General features: G+C 40.3%; 1 protein-coding gene across 1 annotated transcript in view; it reads left to right on the forward strand.

Annotated features, from left to right (window-relative positions):
- Positions 1-16,198, forward strand: part of myo15ab (myosin XVAb) — a 45,510-nt gene that overhangs the window by 18,898 nt on the left and 10,414 nt on the right. Inside the window, exons 26-57 of the mRNA XM_051386671.1 lie at positions 360-437; positions 921-1,072; positions 1,800-1,845; positions 1,965-2,089; positions 2,667-2,784; positions 2,875-3,050; positions 3,850-3,934; positions 4,063-4,095; positions 4,226-4,307; positions 4,570-4,700; positions 4,899-4,994; positions 5,512-5,640; positions 5,742-5,848; positions 5,989-6,167; positions 7,427-7,499; positions 7,616-7,807; positions 8,578-8,651; positions 8,738-8,811; positions 10,277-10,385; positions 10,609-10,677; positions 10,778-10,842; positions 10,928-11,329; positions 12,441-12,522; positions 12,660-12,755; positions 12,940-13,000; positions 13,345-13,438; positions 13,540-13,657; positions 14,574-14,689; positions 14,796-14,855; positions 15,120-15,195; positions 15,305-15,420; positions 15,561-15,679. Of these exons, the coding sequence (XP_051242631.1) occupies positions 360-437; positions 921-1,072; positions 1,800-1,845; positions 1,965-2,089; positions 2,667-2,784; positions 2,875-3,050; positions 3,850-3,934; positions 4,063-4,095; positions 4,226-4,307; positions 4,570-4,700; positions 4,899-4,994; positions 5,512-5,640; positions 5,742-5,848; positions 5,989-6,167; positions 7,427-7,499; positions 7,616-7,807; positions 8,578-8,651; positions 8,738-8,811; positions 10,277-10,385; positions 10,609-10,677; positions 10,778-10,842; positions 10,928-11,329; positions 12,441-12,522; positions 12,660-12,755; positions 12,940-13,000; positions 13,345-13,438; positions 13,540-13,657; positions 14,574-14,689; positions 14,796-14,855; positions 15,120-15,195; positions 15,305-15,420; positions 15,561-15,679 (3,533 nt within the window). The remainder of the gene's footprint in view (positions 1-359; positions 438-920; positions 1,073-1,799; positions 1,846-1,964; positions 2,090-2,666; positions 2,785-2,874; positions 3,051-3,849; positions 3,935-4,062; positions 4,096-4,225; positions 4,308-4,569; positions 4,701-4,898; positions 4,995-5,511; positions 5,641-5,741; positions 5,849-5,988; positions 6,168-7,426; positions 7,500-7,615; positions 7,808-8,577; positions 8,652-8,737; positions 8,812-10,276; positions 10,386-10,608; positions 10,678-10,777; positions 10,843-10,927; positions 11,330-12,440; positions 12,523-12,659; positions 12,756-12,939; positions 13,001-13,344; positions 13,439-13,539; positions 13,658-14,573; positions 14,690-14,795; positions 14,856-15,119; positions 15,196-15,304; positions 15,421-15,560; positions 15,680-16,198) is intronic.

The following is a 16,198-nucleotide window of genomic DNA, read 5'->3' on the forward strand; positions in this document are numbered from 1 at the left end:
CTGCACGTTCGCTACACTCTCCTCTTACAAGTGCGAAGGAGAAACTACGGTGGTCGCGACATGTGTGAAACGAACAATCTAGATAATACTATCTAGATCCAGTGTTTGGTTTGTCTGTTCTGGGCTACTATAGAAACATGGCTGTTCAACATGGACACCATGGAAGGATTTAAAAGGCTCATTCTAACACATTGTTATGCATATTATATTCCATTTCTGCCAATAGATCCTCCTAAATGTTACTCACTGAATCTTTAAGGTTAAACATATATTCCCATAAATATTAATAAAATTAATTTGCACAGAGTTGGTATACTGTTATACTACCTATATGATAACTCTTCTAACTTGTGTTGCAGGTGCACAAATTCTTGGATAAGAACTTTGACATGGTCCGCCAGGATGTTTTAGACCTCTTCATCCAGAGCAAAAACAGAGTGAGATATCCAAATAAACTTTTTTCTTATTGCTTTCTCTCTCTGATTGTCTTATTATAATATATTCACTGGTTTCCCCATGCTTTATTTCCCAAGGTAAGCATGAGAACTGATCTTCAATTACACTTTAATATCATGATTGTTGCTCATCATCTTGTATTGTGGTGGTGTGGCACAATACAATTACGTGTTTTGACGTAATTAATACACAAATGTACAAATATTAATTTAGTAATTATTGTTTTGAGTCAGGAATACATTTTTAATTGATGTAAGAATAAGTTGTACCAGTGCTAAAGGTTTTTTCCATTCTGCTGTTTGAAAATCATTCTGTATTCACTACACATACTTACTACATACTATATTACCAACCCATTATATGATAGGATAGGATAGTCAGGATGACTGTTCACACTTTGTCTTACCTTTCCGTCCTCTGTGTTGTGTGTGTCTGTGTGTGTTTGTGTGTTTGTGTATATACAGATGGTATCCAGCCTCTTCTTAAAGCACTCAGAGTCTGTGTCTCAGCAGCGGTCTAATGTGCGGCGCAGCAGCACAGCTCGTCGTTATCAGGCCAACACAGTCAGTGCAAAGTTCCAGAGCAGCCTGCAGGAACTGCTGGAGAAGATGGAAAGGTTTGAGTAAAACAACACTCATTTAAACTTTAGGACAAAGTGGAAACCTCTAACACACCTTTATATCATCAGTGGAAAGAGCCAAAGTTGTGTTCTGCTTGCCACCAGGTTGTATAAAGTATAATAATTGGCTTCCTCCAACTCATTTGTGTGTCCTGATATTATATTTAAACACTATGTAGTGCCCTTATCCCTCATTAACTGCGTGCTTTGCTCCTGAGAAGGCAGATGTGTAAATTATACTTATGTGACATTGAACCTGTCAGTGCTGACGCAAAATACTGGTGAGTCACACTGTAATTTAGTGTGTGAGTGACACATACCGTATTATGACCATGTGCCTAAATAAACAATGAATAATTTGTTTTTCCTTGGTGTACTATTAGACTAAAGTGATTAGAGATTAGTTCTAACAACCTTATACGCCTCCAGTGTCAGTGTTTGTAGGTGCCATTCTTCTTCGGAAAATGAGTTTTATTGTCTTAATTTGAGCTCAGTCATGTCTCATAATAGATGAAAACAGAGACCCCTGGAGATCTTTTGCTCTGCAACCATTAACATGTAGCGTCAACTGTAAACTCATGCCATGTCCTACCGATTTTTGCTTATAAAGTTGTTTTTCCCTCACATTGGAGAGTTGACTTCCTTGCACAGGACTAATGTACTGAGCCTTCATCAAATCCTACATTCATTTATCCATCCATTCGTTCTCATCTATCTGTGACAGGTGTAACCCTTATTTTGTGCGATGCATCAAGCCAAACCATCATAAGGTATATTTGCAAGTTGGATGACGTGTGCAGGTTTGCAGTGTTTGTTCTGCATTTTAATTGATATAAAATATACAGCTCATGTGTATTATATGTGTGTGTGTATGTATATGTATGTGTAGGAGCCTGGTGTGTTTGACATGGAGCTGGTCAACACTCAGCTACATTACTCTGGTATAATGGAGACCATCCATATCAGGAAGGAGGGTTATGCAATCAGGATGCACTTCCACAGCTTCCTGTCAAGGTTGGTTACTTACGTTAAGCATATTTGAGGAGCGATGTAAGCTCTAATTGAACCATGTGAGCTAAAATATTGTACAGACTATCTCAGCCTCCCGTTCAGCTTTCTTTCCTTAAAGTAATTGTTTCTGCTTCCCTTACCACTCGAAACATTCAGCCTGAATTATTGGCTTTTTTTTTCTCTGGCAGTTCACACACATCAGTTTCTTCATGCTGAAATAGCCATCTGGTACTTGCCAGCTCCTGCTGTAGGAAAGCAGCTGAAACCAATTGATCTCACAGCACCTCTGACCACTGGCTGCCAAAGGAGTCTGACTTACTGTGTTACAGAAAAACAACTTCAGAGTCATTCACAGTCAATTAGATTCACACTAAAACTACTAAACACAAACAAATGCTTAACTACCAAAACTCAGAATACCCAGAATCCCAATTAGCCTCACGCTAGATCTCTCAGATTCACAGCTAAAGACTTACACTGACATGGAGTTAAAACACAGCTTTTGTTGCAGCTTTGGATTTCACATTCTCTTTCGAATTTGTGCTGGATTGTCATTTTAAATTTGTGTACGTGCACACAGGTATAAAGCCCTGCTCTGCCTGAGGGATCTTCCCCCAGCAGATGGAGAAAACTGTGTCATCATGCTCCACAAGCTCGGCCCGGTCAAGAACGGCTCGTATCAGCTGGGAGTCAGTAAGGTGAGCTCTCTCAGTAACATACAAATGTGCAAAATAAGGTTCAAATAAAGTAAAGAAATAAATACTGTTTAATATAAATTTGTGTGTTAGATTTTCTTGAGAGAGGAGCTATATCAGCTGTTGGAGGGGAAGCGTGACCGTGTGCTGAACCTCGCTGCCATGACGCTGCAGAGATACACCCGCATGTGTTTTATCCGAAAGAACTTCACCAAGTTCCGGCGGCGTGTGGCCCTGTTTCAGGCTCGCTGCAAAGGCTACCTGGCCAGGTAATGTTCACCTGAGGTCAATAACCTGGATACCTTTTTAAATTCTTAATGGCTCATGACTCCTTTAAATGAAGGCAAATACGATAAAGGGATGCCTCTTAACAATATACAGGCTGTACAGAGTGACTTTTTTTTCTCTCTTTAGTGGGCAGAACACTGTCCTGCTTGAGTCTGGAGTGTCAGTGCCCCGCTTGGCAATGTAGGCTGTAGTGTTTGGTTTCACTGAGCCAAATAGGTCAAAGCTTATCACAGGCAACCTGCTTCTTGCCCTTGATGCGAGGAGACAGGGCCAGAGGATTGAGGCCGTGCTCATCAATCAAAGGTGATAGATTTCTCACTCACTGCCAGTGCGGCAGAACCTGGAGAGGAGATGCAAATTCGCGTTTTATTTGAATGTGTTAAAATTCCCTTACTGGCTTAATGAGAAAACTAAAATGGCAATAAACTCAAGGTCAAACATTTTCAATCTGTAATGATATTTCTGAGATCGTTGGTCACGCTTTGATGAACTCAGGGATGTGACACATGCACTAAAGCTATCACTTACTCTATAAGTGTGATTAACACACATCTACACCAACTGTGCTGTCTGTTCTAATTACAGTGATTGACGTTATAGTAAAATGTCAGACTTAAAAACTCAAATGTGCCTGCATCTTTCATAGGGAATGTTTCTATCTTACCAAATGTGTGTGTATGCAAATTCTTACACATTTCAACTTCTTTCTCTTACTTTCTCTCTACTCTATGTATCTGTGTGAATAATCCATCATTTCTGGTTAATGCTTTTCCTGAACAGAAAAAAGTTTACTCTGAGGAGGAAGTACCTCATCAGGTTCCGCTCCGCTGTGCTGCTCATCGTCAACCGCCAGCGCTACATGAGGGTATGCACACTGTGTTCGTGTCTGTGTGAACGGGGGAAACTTCTGGGAATGTCTGCAGTATTTGTGTTTGACAAATGAATAAAAAATGAACAAATGTGTGAAGTGTGATACTGTTGTCTTTCTGTCAGACAGTGGTGGAACCTGCAAGGAAGGCAGAGGAGGTGAGAGAAGGCTGAAATACGGTGTAAGAGTCCGAGAGAGAGGAGAGCCACATTTTGAGAAAAAGATGAAGATGTAGCATTAGTGTGTAATATAAGTGTGTATTTCTGTGTGTGCTTGCAATGTGGGTAGGATCGTATCAACAGAGAAGTAGTGAATGTGACAACACTGCCTATCCCTGCTGAGCTGGCAGCCTTGCTACAGGCGGCCTCAGGTGTGCACACACACACACAGACACACACACACACACACACATATATATACAGCACACTGATCTGCAGTCAGTGTGTGCTATAAATAAACTTCCATCAACAATGCGATGGATGTGTTCCACCTTGTTTGCAGGTGGGTTCAACAATATTTGCTGTCATATTTCTGTGATGACACATGGCCTTTTGTGTGTGTGTGTGTTGTGTGTGTGTGTGTGTGTGTGTGTGTGTGTGTGTGTTGTGTGTGTGTGTTGTGTGTGTGTGCAGGTGGTGAAGAGTTGCATTCTGACTGCTTGGCAGTGGTCCAGGCTCCAAAGGTTCAGGTTGACCCCCAGCTGACCCTGCCCCTGGATATCAACAACTACCTCATGACACACTACATCCGGGCCATATTTAGGGTAAACACACAGAAATCACAGCGTCCATATTGGAAACTGTGTGAACACATGAATGAAACACAAGTTATCCTTGGTGAACTTCACTGGACCCAGGACAGTGTTGTTGTAGTGTTTCAAATACATAAACAGCCACTGTGTGTAATCAGTTGTAAGCACTGATGTATGTGTGTGTGCGTGTGTGTGTGTGCTGTGTTGTAGGAGCCGTTGTTCGGGATGCTGACAGCCCCGCTGGAGAATTCTCTGATTCGAATGGATGAGGAGCTAAAACAAGGAGCCGTGAACGTTTTCATTCTGGTACATGTTGCATTTAAATGCTGCTGGGAAACTGCAGCATCCAGGGCCTCCTGCTAAGCAGTGATATTGTCAAGAAATTAAACCCAGACAAAGAAACATGTCCTGTAATTTAAGATGATTTTCTTACTTGAATTAATTTTAAAAAGGGTTATTACAAACATGTAATAAAAGCATGTGTATGAGTCTTTTTTTTTTTTACTTTTGAACTTGATTTTACCACGATGCTTTGTGTGTTAAAACCTCTTAGAAACTGACATAGTACAATGATATAAACATAGTAATATGATATAAATTGTATACACATGTACAGTGCTTACTGAATATGCAAACACATAAAAAGTCAGTGATTCAGTCTATTCTCGCCACAAGATATACTTATACTGTATACTGCAAGCAACCCTAAGCATACATTTGAAAAGCTAAGGCTTGAGGACCTCTAGGAAACTTTACAACTTTATAGGTGTAATTTGACCTGTAAGGTTACAGTATGTGTTGTAAATGTCTTTGCTTTTGATAGATACTAAGATTTATGGGTGATCCTAACTTGAATGGGGCTCAGGAGAATCTGTTTGGGAACTACATCATCCAGAGAGGACTTGCTAATCCCAGCCTCCGAGATGAGATCTTGGCTCAGGTAGCCAATCAGGTGAGCTTGTTTTTCTGGAATAGAAATGAGAGCCCAAATAAAACAGAATCTTTCACTTTTATGGCACTTTATCTCTTTAATTTTCTCCTTCCTTCCATTAGGTGTGGAGGAATCCTAACATTTTGAATTCAGAGCGTGGTTGGCTCCTCCTTTGCTCCTGTCTTTCTGCCTTCCTGCCCTCTCAAAGGCTGGCCAAGTACTTGCTGAAGTAAGAAACACATAACTGACAATATCTCTTTTTTTAATTACACAGTATATTTATTCCCTTCTTTTCTGTGCATGTCTCTGATCTGTGTACATGATATCAGTTGCTGTTTTGCACATTGCTCTTTGTGCTTGTTGTTATAGGTTTGTGTCTGACTATGGGCCGGAGGGCTACGACTGTGTGTGTCAGCACCGTCTGCTTCAGGCTCTGCAGCGATTGAATGTCGGGCCGGAGTATGTCCGGACGTACCCACCCTGTCTACTAGAGTGGACCGCCAATCGCAAGAGAGCTCACACTGTTCTGCACATACACTGCTTCGATGGTGAGAACACACACACACACAACACATGTAGTTAAGTGGACAAAGAGGGAATTTTAACTGATTACATATTCAGATCTAGTTGCAGAATAGGCCTTAGTAGGTAGGGTAGAAGGGTAAACACTTAATGATATTAATTCCATTCAGGTTCAACAAAGTCAGGGAGCTGCTATTGTGCATGTTGTCATTGGCAACACATGTGGTTACCATACAATTTGATGTCAAAATTGTGAATTGTTGTGGAAAAAGCCTGTTTTGAATTAATAGAAATGATACAGCAAAGTGATTTATTTGCTCAACATCTGTAGTGGTGCCACTGAACAAGGTCCAGGATCACCTTCTGCATCTCTAGTCACCATTAAAAGCATTTTATGCTGCCATTTTGGCCATTTGTCTCTTGTAAAAAAAGATATATATCTCATATAGTCTTCAATGCAGTGGCCCAGTTTTGATTCCAACCTGCGGTCCTTTAATGCTGTCACCCTCTCTCTCTTCCCACTGTCCTGTCACTCTTCAGTCCTAGTTAAGAAAAGGTTAAGTAGAATTGATAAATAATATAAAAACAAGGCTGAATGCTTGTGTCTAACTTTCTACCATCCAGCAACAGAAAGAGAACTGAACTCTATTTGCTTTTGTATTATATTTGTCTCAAGAAATTAAATGTCTTTTCTTGAATACATTTGTGTTATGGTTGCTCTAAATCAACACTGCACAATATGTAAATATGCAGATAACATAAACACAAAACACCAGTTTATGTCCATGTCAAAGTAATGTTGGAAATATTGGAAATTTGAAGCCTAATTATATTGACTCTTTTTGACCCAACCTCACCCTTCTGTTTTTTTGTTTTAGTTGTTTTCTTTACCTGAGCCAGTCTATGCGTGCACTATTCAGCACGAAAGAGTTATCTGTCTCTCTCTCATTTCCTCCTCTCATCCAGCTAATCTGTCCTGTGGCCTTTTGGCAAGTCTACTGAGGATTAGAACACCTGATACTCGCTCTGGTTCACTGGCTGTGTTTGTGTCTGTTTATTGGTGCCGGTGTCTTCGTAAATCTTCACAGACAAACAGGAGACATTGCTAGTAATTTGGTTTACTGATACAGCTCAAGGATTATTTTATAACGTGATTAAAATGGCTCAGAATACATTATAAAGTGAAAAAACACACCGAAACATTTTAAAAATTGAGGTTTTTGTTGAGTGATACCTGTATGTCAGAAGTTATTTTCACATCTGCGGTTTGTCTTCTGCCCGTCAGGTGTGTCCTTCCTGTGTCCTCTACACTCCTGGACGACAGGAGAAGAAATGGCCAAAGACATCTTACAACACAGGTATCATCTTACTGTAAAACATAAGCACTAAACATATGGTTTGGTTACAAGGAAGAAAGAAAGGAATAAACACGTTTTGTTCACGTTTGTGAGTTTCACTGATTGCGTGTGTGTAGGGCTGTGGTGGAGGGTCGTCGAGGCTGGTCGGTGCTACTGAAGGAGCCGGCTCAGTGGGTGGAGCTGGAGGGTTCAGACTACGTTCTGGATCTGATGTCGGACCTTGAGCTACCTGCCGACTTCCCCAAACACAGCAGCTACTTCATCATCTCTGCACAGGAACCAACCAGAGTGCGGCCCAACGCCAGCATGTGAGACACACACACGCACACACACACACACACACACACCAACCATTAGAAAGTTGAGTTTGTCACTGTCTCGGTTCAAGTGGTGGAAAGTAGCTCAGCACATACTTATTAATATGCTTGAGTAGAGTAACGTTTTGAGGTACTTTACTTGAGTATTTCCATTTTATGCTTCTTTATACTTTATACTCCACAACAGTTCAAAGGGAAATATGGTACTTTTAATTCTACTTCATTTATATAATGGCTGTAGTTAATTTTAAAATTAAGATTTCACACAAAAAAACATGATAAGCTTATAAAATACAATATAAACCTTGTAGATGGTTTCATTTAAATAACTGCTTGAGGCCCAAAGGGATAAAGTTGTCACATTTATTACAAATTCCCAAGAAATTACATACAATACAAATTTGTGTAGAACTTGACATTTTTCTTATTTCCTCTCACATTAATCATCTCAGAAGCCCACAGATTTATGTTGTGAGCCTTTGGAGGGAACCTGACCCCTAAATTCAACCACTGGGCTAAACTACTACTGCCCACTACTGTATGAAACTAACCCCACCTCAACTAGCTGTAACATTTAAATGCTACTTACTGCATTGATGTATTAATTAGCAATCTAATAATTTAATATATATGATATATTTATCAGTCGCAGGGGCCAGTTTCTTATACTTTTGATACTTAAAGTACATTTTGCTGACAATGCTAATTACTTATAAAGAGGCTGTAGTTATCTGAACTGTTTTTTTCTCATTGTTTTATAGAAGCCTGTTGAGTGGTGGGTTTGACATGAATAATGACCTCTTATCTCCAGCCATACCTGGCTCTGATGGACAAGGTACGCATTTAAGCAAACATATGAACGCTCACACACATAGACATTGATTACAGGAGACCATAAAGTGCTCCTCTCTCCTCTCACAGACTTTGAGCCTCAAAGAGGGATGGATCGTTATCTCGACAGCCTGTTTGACCCTGTACTGTCTGACGGGACTGGAGTAAGTTACATAACCTGAGAGTCCTCTTTCAACCATTTACTGTCGGTTACTGTAAAGCTCTATTTCTTGAGAGGTACCATGAAGTTGCATCATAATGAGTTTACTTGTTTAAATGCGGACAGCCTGTCGTTTTAATGAGTACGCTGCCTTGTCACATTGTTTTTTATATGCATTTTGATTTTTATTGATTTTTTTGGGGGGGCACGACAGAGGAAGGGAACAAAAAAATTAGTACATAAATTCAAAAGAAGGAGAAAGATGCATGTACAATATGTGTTAACTAAAAACATGCAAAAACACTAAAAATTGTCTTTCATTCACAGTAACAATAACAGTGACAGTTACATGAAAAATGTGTCTCTAAACATGGTTTCTACAGATCTCAGAGACCTTTTTCAGGTTAATCCCTCAGCATGGAAATCAGTCTTTGTGCTCCCTCAGTGCCCACAAGTACAGGTCCAAGATTATAGAAAATAAGAAAGGTTTGTTCTTCAGAGAAAGCTTCATGTGGGATAATACTTGTTATAGTTTGAGCCATTACTTCAGATAAAGGGATTTATGTGTAATCCAGAGTCTCAATGTACATTTCCAGGCACAGCGCAGTAGAATATGCAGTAAAACTGTGCCTGGAACTGTGTGTTTCTTTTTTCACTGCTCTCTGCTTATTGCTGCTCAACTCATTTATGATGCATTATCTCTGTCGCATTACTTCACCACTGTTATAAATTACAGTTGTAATATCATCTGATGATGGTTGACTGGGTTAAATCCGCACGTATTTAGCCGGGGCAATGGTGCAGTGAATGCTGGCCATGTTGGATCTATCAGTCTTCGGCTGGGACGGCGATGTGGTGAATGTTAGCCGTGCTATCGGATGTGGCTGACAGGAATTAGCATGTATCAGATGTGTTCTACAGACCTCTCCCGCCCAGCAACCTATTACGTTACGCAGTTACCGTAACTGTCACAGCCACTAGATCGCCACGGTGATTTCCCACCCAGGCAACGCGGGGATCTGCTTACGAGGAACTGACACTCTGGCAAATGAAGGGCTTATTATTTAATGAGACATGGCGTACAAACACACACACACACACACACACACACACACACACACACACACACACACACACACTCCTTTGGATTTATGGGTAAGTGGCTGATTTCTGATGGTACAGCTGCATACATAAGAGGGGGACTCCTCTGATCTGACAGTCAAAAAGTGCTCTAATTACACAAATATTATCATCATATGTTGATGATCACACTCAAAAAATCTGCAATTAAAAGGTAAGGTATTTTAGTTGAGAAGTATGTAATATTATCACTGTTACACACATCTTTGGCACTTCTGTACGGCAGTTTCTTGTTAATTATCAGCCATCATCTGCCAAATATACTATTATATATTATATTTGATACTCAGAAGCATTCATGTTGTAATCTGATGTTGTCTTTTTCACAGGAAATAGAATCAGCTGCAGGACTGTCCAGCAGGATGAAGGGGGCTGGAGGAGTTGGTGGGGGGTGGAAACAGGAAGGGCAGTCGACCGGCCCCCCACCTCCACCTGGGGGTCAGTCAAAAATCAACCCCTCACTCATTAAGTATTTAGTGTTTAATAAACACTTGGTGGCACTAACATAAAATAGCTGACAGTGGATTATAGTTCACTATATAGTACATATGGAGTAATTTAGACACTCACACACTGGAAGAAGCTCAATAGCTCCATTTATCATTAGCACGTGTAATAAAACAAATACTTAAAATCTGAAATTGAATGTGTTTGTCCTCAGCTGTGAGAGTCCTTCCTGTGGGAGGTGTGATGTCGCCTCCTGTTGCTGCGGTGGCACCTGTAACACCTGGTTCGTATCAAGTGTGAAGAGAAATATGAGAAAACTACTAAAAAATATATTTTTTATTCCTCCATCGTGTTTACTGTGTTTCTCCTCCTCTTCCCTCCAGATGCCCAGCATGCTGTTATGGCCCAGCAACAACAGGCTATCATGAACCAGCAGGCCATCATCATGGTAAGCCCTCCGTCTGGGTCTGCGTCTGTTTATTTGTTCCTGCGCTCTTGTTTTGGAATTAATACGCCATCTTTTTGTTTCTCAGGCCCAGCAGATGACCATGCAGGCCATGGCCATGGTCGGCAGCCCAGTGACAAGCCCCCCTACCTCCCCGATCACGAGCCCTCCCATGAGCCCTCTACTTCACCACCCTCCCAGCCCGTACGCCCCGGCTAGCCCCTATGTTGTCATACCCCCGAGTCCATATGCCAACATCCCACCCAGCCCCTACGCTAACTTCATTCCCACTCCATACGCTGCAGAAAACATCCCACCCAGCCCCTATCCTCCTACTGCACGGCAGGAACAAACTCCCTCACAGCCACAAGCTCAGCCTCGTGCTGAGCCCACAGCCCAGCCTCAGGCCCACCGCCCCAACCCTCAGCCGAGCTCCACCAAAACGAACAAAACTGAGACAGGACAGCCTAAAGCCAACGCTGCTGCACAGGTCAGTAACTCTGAGACATGTGAGGTAACAGTCCGCTGTGACATATTAAATAATGATTCAGTACTTTTTAATTAATGAAAGATGTTCTAGTTGTTGTAAAATCCAACAACAACTAGCAACACTTTCCCAGAAATAAAATATGCACAAAATGAGTCAGGATGATGAGCAAAAGCTGGTTGAGCAAAGAACTGGAATATCTTCAGAAGTGCACCAACAGAAGATCCAAGAAACATAAAACAACAACATAAAATCATCAAGTCATTCAGGGGAAAGCAAACGTATCATATGCATAACCTTTATTTAATCAGGTAGTCTCATTAAGATCACAAAACAACAAAAAACACATGCAGCAAACAGACATCACTAAATAGATTAAGAAAATAGGTTAAAAAGTTTAAAATCAGCCAATGGGATGAGAAATATATCACCTAAAAATCTCCAGATTGAAATAAAACAGGACTGAAGGGTGATATCAATATAGCTCTTCCAACTACTGCTGAGTCTGGTGCAACCTTACTTCTGTTCCGATATCCTTTTGCTGATTATTAGTAAATAAAAATTGGTATTGTTTCCTTGTGAAGTTTAGTCAATGTCTGCAGTTATAAAGGTGATAATATTATAATATTCTATTCAGGAAAATACAATATTATATACATATAAATATTCGTTTCATTATCATATGATGTGATGTTTTGCTGCACAGTCCAGAATTTTTGAGATGATGACACAGGTCGATTTTACTTAAGCATTTTTTGTTTAAACATATTAATGGTTCCAGTTTTTTATTCGGGTGCAGTTCAGTGCAACATGAAATTAATTTGTCCTCTGAACTTCAAAAAGACATTCAAAACCCCACAACAATCACTGCACAATTGATGTTGACAAAATAGAATAGAAATAGCAATAATCATGCCAAATTGCAGGTTTTTTTCTTCACATTTCGACTATCTGTAACAAAAGAAATCTGCTGCATGTATACAGCAAAGTACAATGTCCCTTTTCTTCCCTTTTCTTTGCTGACTTTGTCGTGACTCCAACCAAATCTCAAGAGACAAAATGTTTTCAAAGCCTTGAGTGCAAACTCTCTGTCCTTTCTGTGTGGATTTTTCAGGCGCAGTCAGGTAAGGACAGCGTCTCTCGGAGGAAGGCTCCAGGCGTCCCCGTAAACAAGGACACACCAGTCAGGAAATTTGGTAAGAGTGGGAGAAAAAGAAAAAAAGAGAGCTTGAGCAAGCAAGGAGCGAGAGAGAAAGTCAATTCAAACTTTTACTTCAAGCATAACTCCTTATTGGCTGTGTTTTTTTTATTTTGTTGTGTGTGTTTGTTACAGCTCCCGTGGTGACGTCTCCTCCACCCCCTGCTCCAGAGGTGGTGAAGTACTCGCCTCAGTCCAAAGATCACGTCGTCCCCAGCCAAGATATTCAAGGTTTCTGAATTTAAAAGCTGATTCATTAAACAAGGTTTATACAACATGATGATCATGTAGCCGATAAAGTTACTTATTTTTTGACTGAGACACAGTGGTTGGTATTCGGATTTAAAACAATGGAAAATATAATGTGTAATCTACGTACTTACTTACATACATGGTTTTTATAATTTTTTTAAAGAAATCATCAAAAGGTACAACTCCCCACCTCCACCACCAGACCAGATGCCATCTGGCAAAAGGTGAGGGCTCACAAACACACATATAAACACACACACACACACACACACACACACAGACTGTCTGATAATGGTTGGTTAAACTGCTGTATCTTTGCTAGTAAATAAGCACAGCAGTTGATGATATCTTCAGAATTAACTGTGCATACTGTAAAACCCAGGCTACAACTAACCACCCACAGACAGTGACTGGGACGCTATTGCTCGCGGCGAGCACACAACACCAGAATGATTGTATTTACACGCAATATAGCACAAACACACAGATTATACAGGGCACTACATTTGTAGTTGAAAAATCCTGCAAACTGTAATGTTTGATGTTGACACTGTGTGGATGTATTTAGGAGACCAGAGGGGAAGTTTAAGAAGAAGCAAACTCCTCGTGATGAAGCTTTACAGATCCTGAAACCCCAGATGGACCACCCTCCTGCTCCCCAGGTACACACACACACACACACACATACACAGTCATAGAGTGCATACAGTGTTGTGGACATGCACATCAGACATTAATAGAAAAGGTTTTTGTGTCCTTCCAGCCCAAACGTCCTGTTCCCCCCTCACCATCTGCACCTGCAATGAAAGAGACAGGATTTAAACCCACCAAGGGTGCAAAGACGAGACCACCTGATCGTCCTCTTCCCATACCTCCTCCAGGTACTCACACTCACTCTAACTATATACCCATCCACATATTACAGTACATATGTTGTTTGCATGAGACATATCCCAAAGCTGTAAAACTACATTGTCTAAATTTAAAGTTTATCATCTGTTCATTGTACTGCAGTTCCCCTTGTGGTCACAATTTCATCAGGTACCTTTAAGGGAATGTATGAGCATATAACTGCTTATCTATACCATAAACATCTTAAAAATATTGCAAACTTTTACTCAGAAGAGCCAACACTCTTCAGGTTTTTATTTTAACCAAAAACTCACTGAAATCACCACTTGCAAAAATATTCTGTTTACTAACAATTAGCATGTTCCAGACAAGGTCAGGAGTACAGAAGGGCAGTTAAACAGGGACACAATGACTCTCACAGCAGGTATGTGGCAGTGCGCCACATGACCCCACTGACATGCAGATTGTGAAAATACATCTGTCTTGTCGTTTTGTGGTCTCTTGACCCGCAAACAATTGTGTAAACAAGATTACAACAATATTAGAACAATAAAAAGGTCTGGAGTAACAGTGGAGCAAAGCTGTGAAAGACAGTCAAACTGTCCTTGAGCGAGACAGCAATCACTTTTTGCATCATTCATTGCACGCCTTTCTGACATCAAGACATATCATGCATGACAGATGTAAAAGACGAATCACACAGAGGGAGATTCGACACTGTTTGAAGTTTCAGTTAGCTTTGCACAGAAACAGCCAGTAAAAATTAAACCAAGAGAGTACTTTTTACCTTTAGCTCTTAGCCCTTTTCATTTTTACTTGAGTAACGGGCTTGAATCAGTACTTCACCTTTAACCAGAGTCTTTGTTTACACCAGTATCTGTACTTTTACTTGAGTATCCTACGAATGTGTGTTCTTTTCTCCATCTCTGAACCTTTTTGGTGCAGTTTCTCGTGAGCTTCCTGTAGAGACAGAGACCATCCAGACACAGCTTCATCAGAGCACCAACGAAGAGCACTACACCTACACCAATGTTCCCTGGAGACTTTACCTCAGGAAGGAGGTGTGTACATACACAAATACAAAAAAACACAAAAAAACTAATCATGATCCACTGTCAAAATGTTTGTATTCAATTCTATTGTGGGTGTTTTTCTCTTCTTTTACAGGTCTTTTATCCCAAAGACAGCTTCAACAATCCTCTGGTGCTGGACCTCATTTTCAAACAGGTAATGTAAGAGACAGTTGAATTAATGCAGAATGAAATGATGGATGGATATAACATCAACAGATAAATGTATTTGCGTTTAATATCCTTGAAGTTTCAAATAAAGGCAGTTCATTTTAGTTCATTCACATTTTTTACCTCTCACCAATTCCATATTTTTTACCTGACAACAGAAAAATCACAGAAAGATCAAAATTAATTATTTCTAACATTAACTCTCCTCTTTCCTTCTCTCCTTTCTTCTCTCCTCTGTTCTCTCCTGCAGATAGTGAATGACACTCTGTCAGAGGCGTGTGTTCGCATCACCCGGGATGAAAGGCAGAAAATGAAAGCTCTTTTCGGTAGTCTGTCTGTTCTTCCAGCAGACTTTTTTTTTAATATCGTATGCTCCAATGCAAACACATCTCTTTGACATTCATGAGCTCTTGTGTCTGTTTGTGTGAATGGCAGCTAAACACGGGGTTGAACAGAATATGGATCCAGTGGAGGAGCACGTGAAGAAAACAATCGTCACGGCAGCCAGAGAAACCTGGGAAATATACTTCTCCCGTCTGTTCCCTGCGTCGGTGAGGGTGGTAAATCCTCAGAGGATAATAATTACTGTGTGTGTTATCTTCATTTTTATTGACTCTCTGTGTGTGTGTGTGTGTGTGTGTGTGTGTGTGTGTGTGTGTGTGTGTGTGTGTGTGTGTGTGTGTGTGTGCAGGGAAGTGTAGGAACAGGTGTACAGGTGTTGTCAGTGTCCCACAGCGGTATTAAGCTGTTGAAGACCGTAAAAAGCAGCGCCGCCGCTCCAGATTACTTCCGAGTCCTACGACCCTACACGTATGTGCTGTTTGTTCTGTCTTTGTTTTTTTATTAACGTTTATTTCCTCTTGGTTGGAGACATAGTATGTGTATTTTAGAGTCAGTTTCAGTGTCAGGTGAGTTGTAAATCACAGAAAGTATACCAAATTATCTAGTTTTACCTGACTTTACTCAGGAGTAGATTGATTTATGTGGGTAGCCTTCCCAATACAATTTTCTTTATTTTTATTATCAATGAAATCCCTTACAGTTTTACATAATACCACAGGAGTAAGTACAACAGAGATACATAAATGAGACTGTAAACTAAGATAATATAGAAAATAATACTAATTAAAGAAAACAGATACTAAACAATATGATTTATAACAAATAAAATAACTAAACATCCAAATATACAGTATATAGGGGTTAGAGGGTTTAATAATGGATTTTTAAGGCCAATTTAAGAGTTGTGCATTTGTGTACATCAGCCAACATACACACTGATATGTTTTCTACGAGAAGCTAACATAAGTCAATTTATCAGTCAAGGAG

This window comes from Dicentrarchus labrax, unplaced genomic scaffold, assembly GCF_905237075.1.
Source record: "Dicentrarchus labrax unplaced genomic scaffold, dlabrax2021, whole genome shotgun sequence".
Classification (NCBI taxonomy): Eukaryota; Metazoa; Chordata; class Actinopteri; family Moronidae; genus Dicentrarchus; species Dicentrarchus labrax.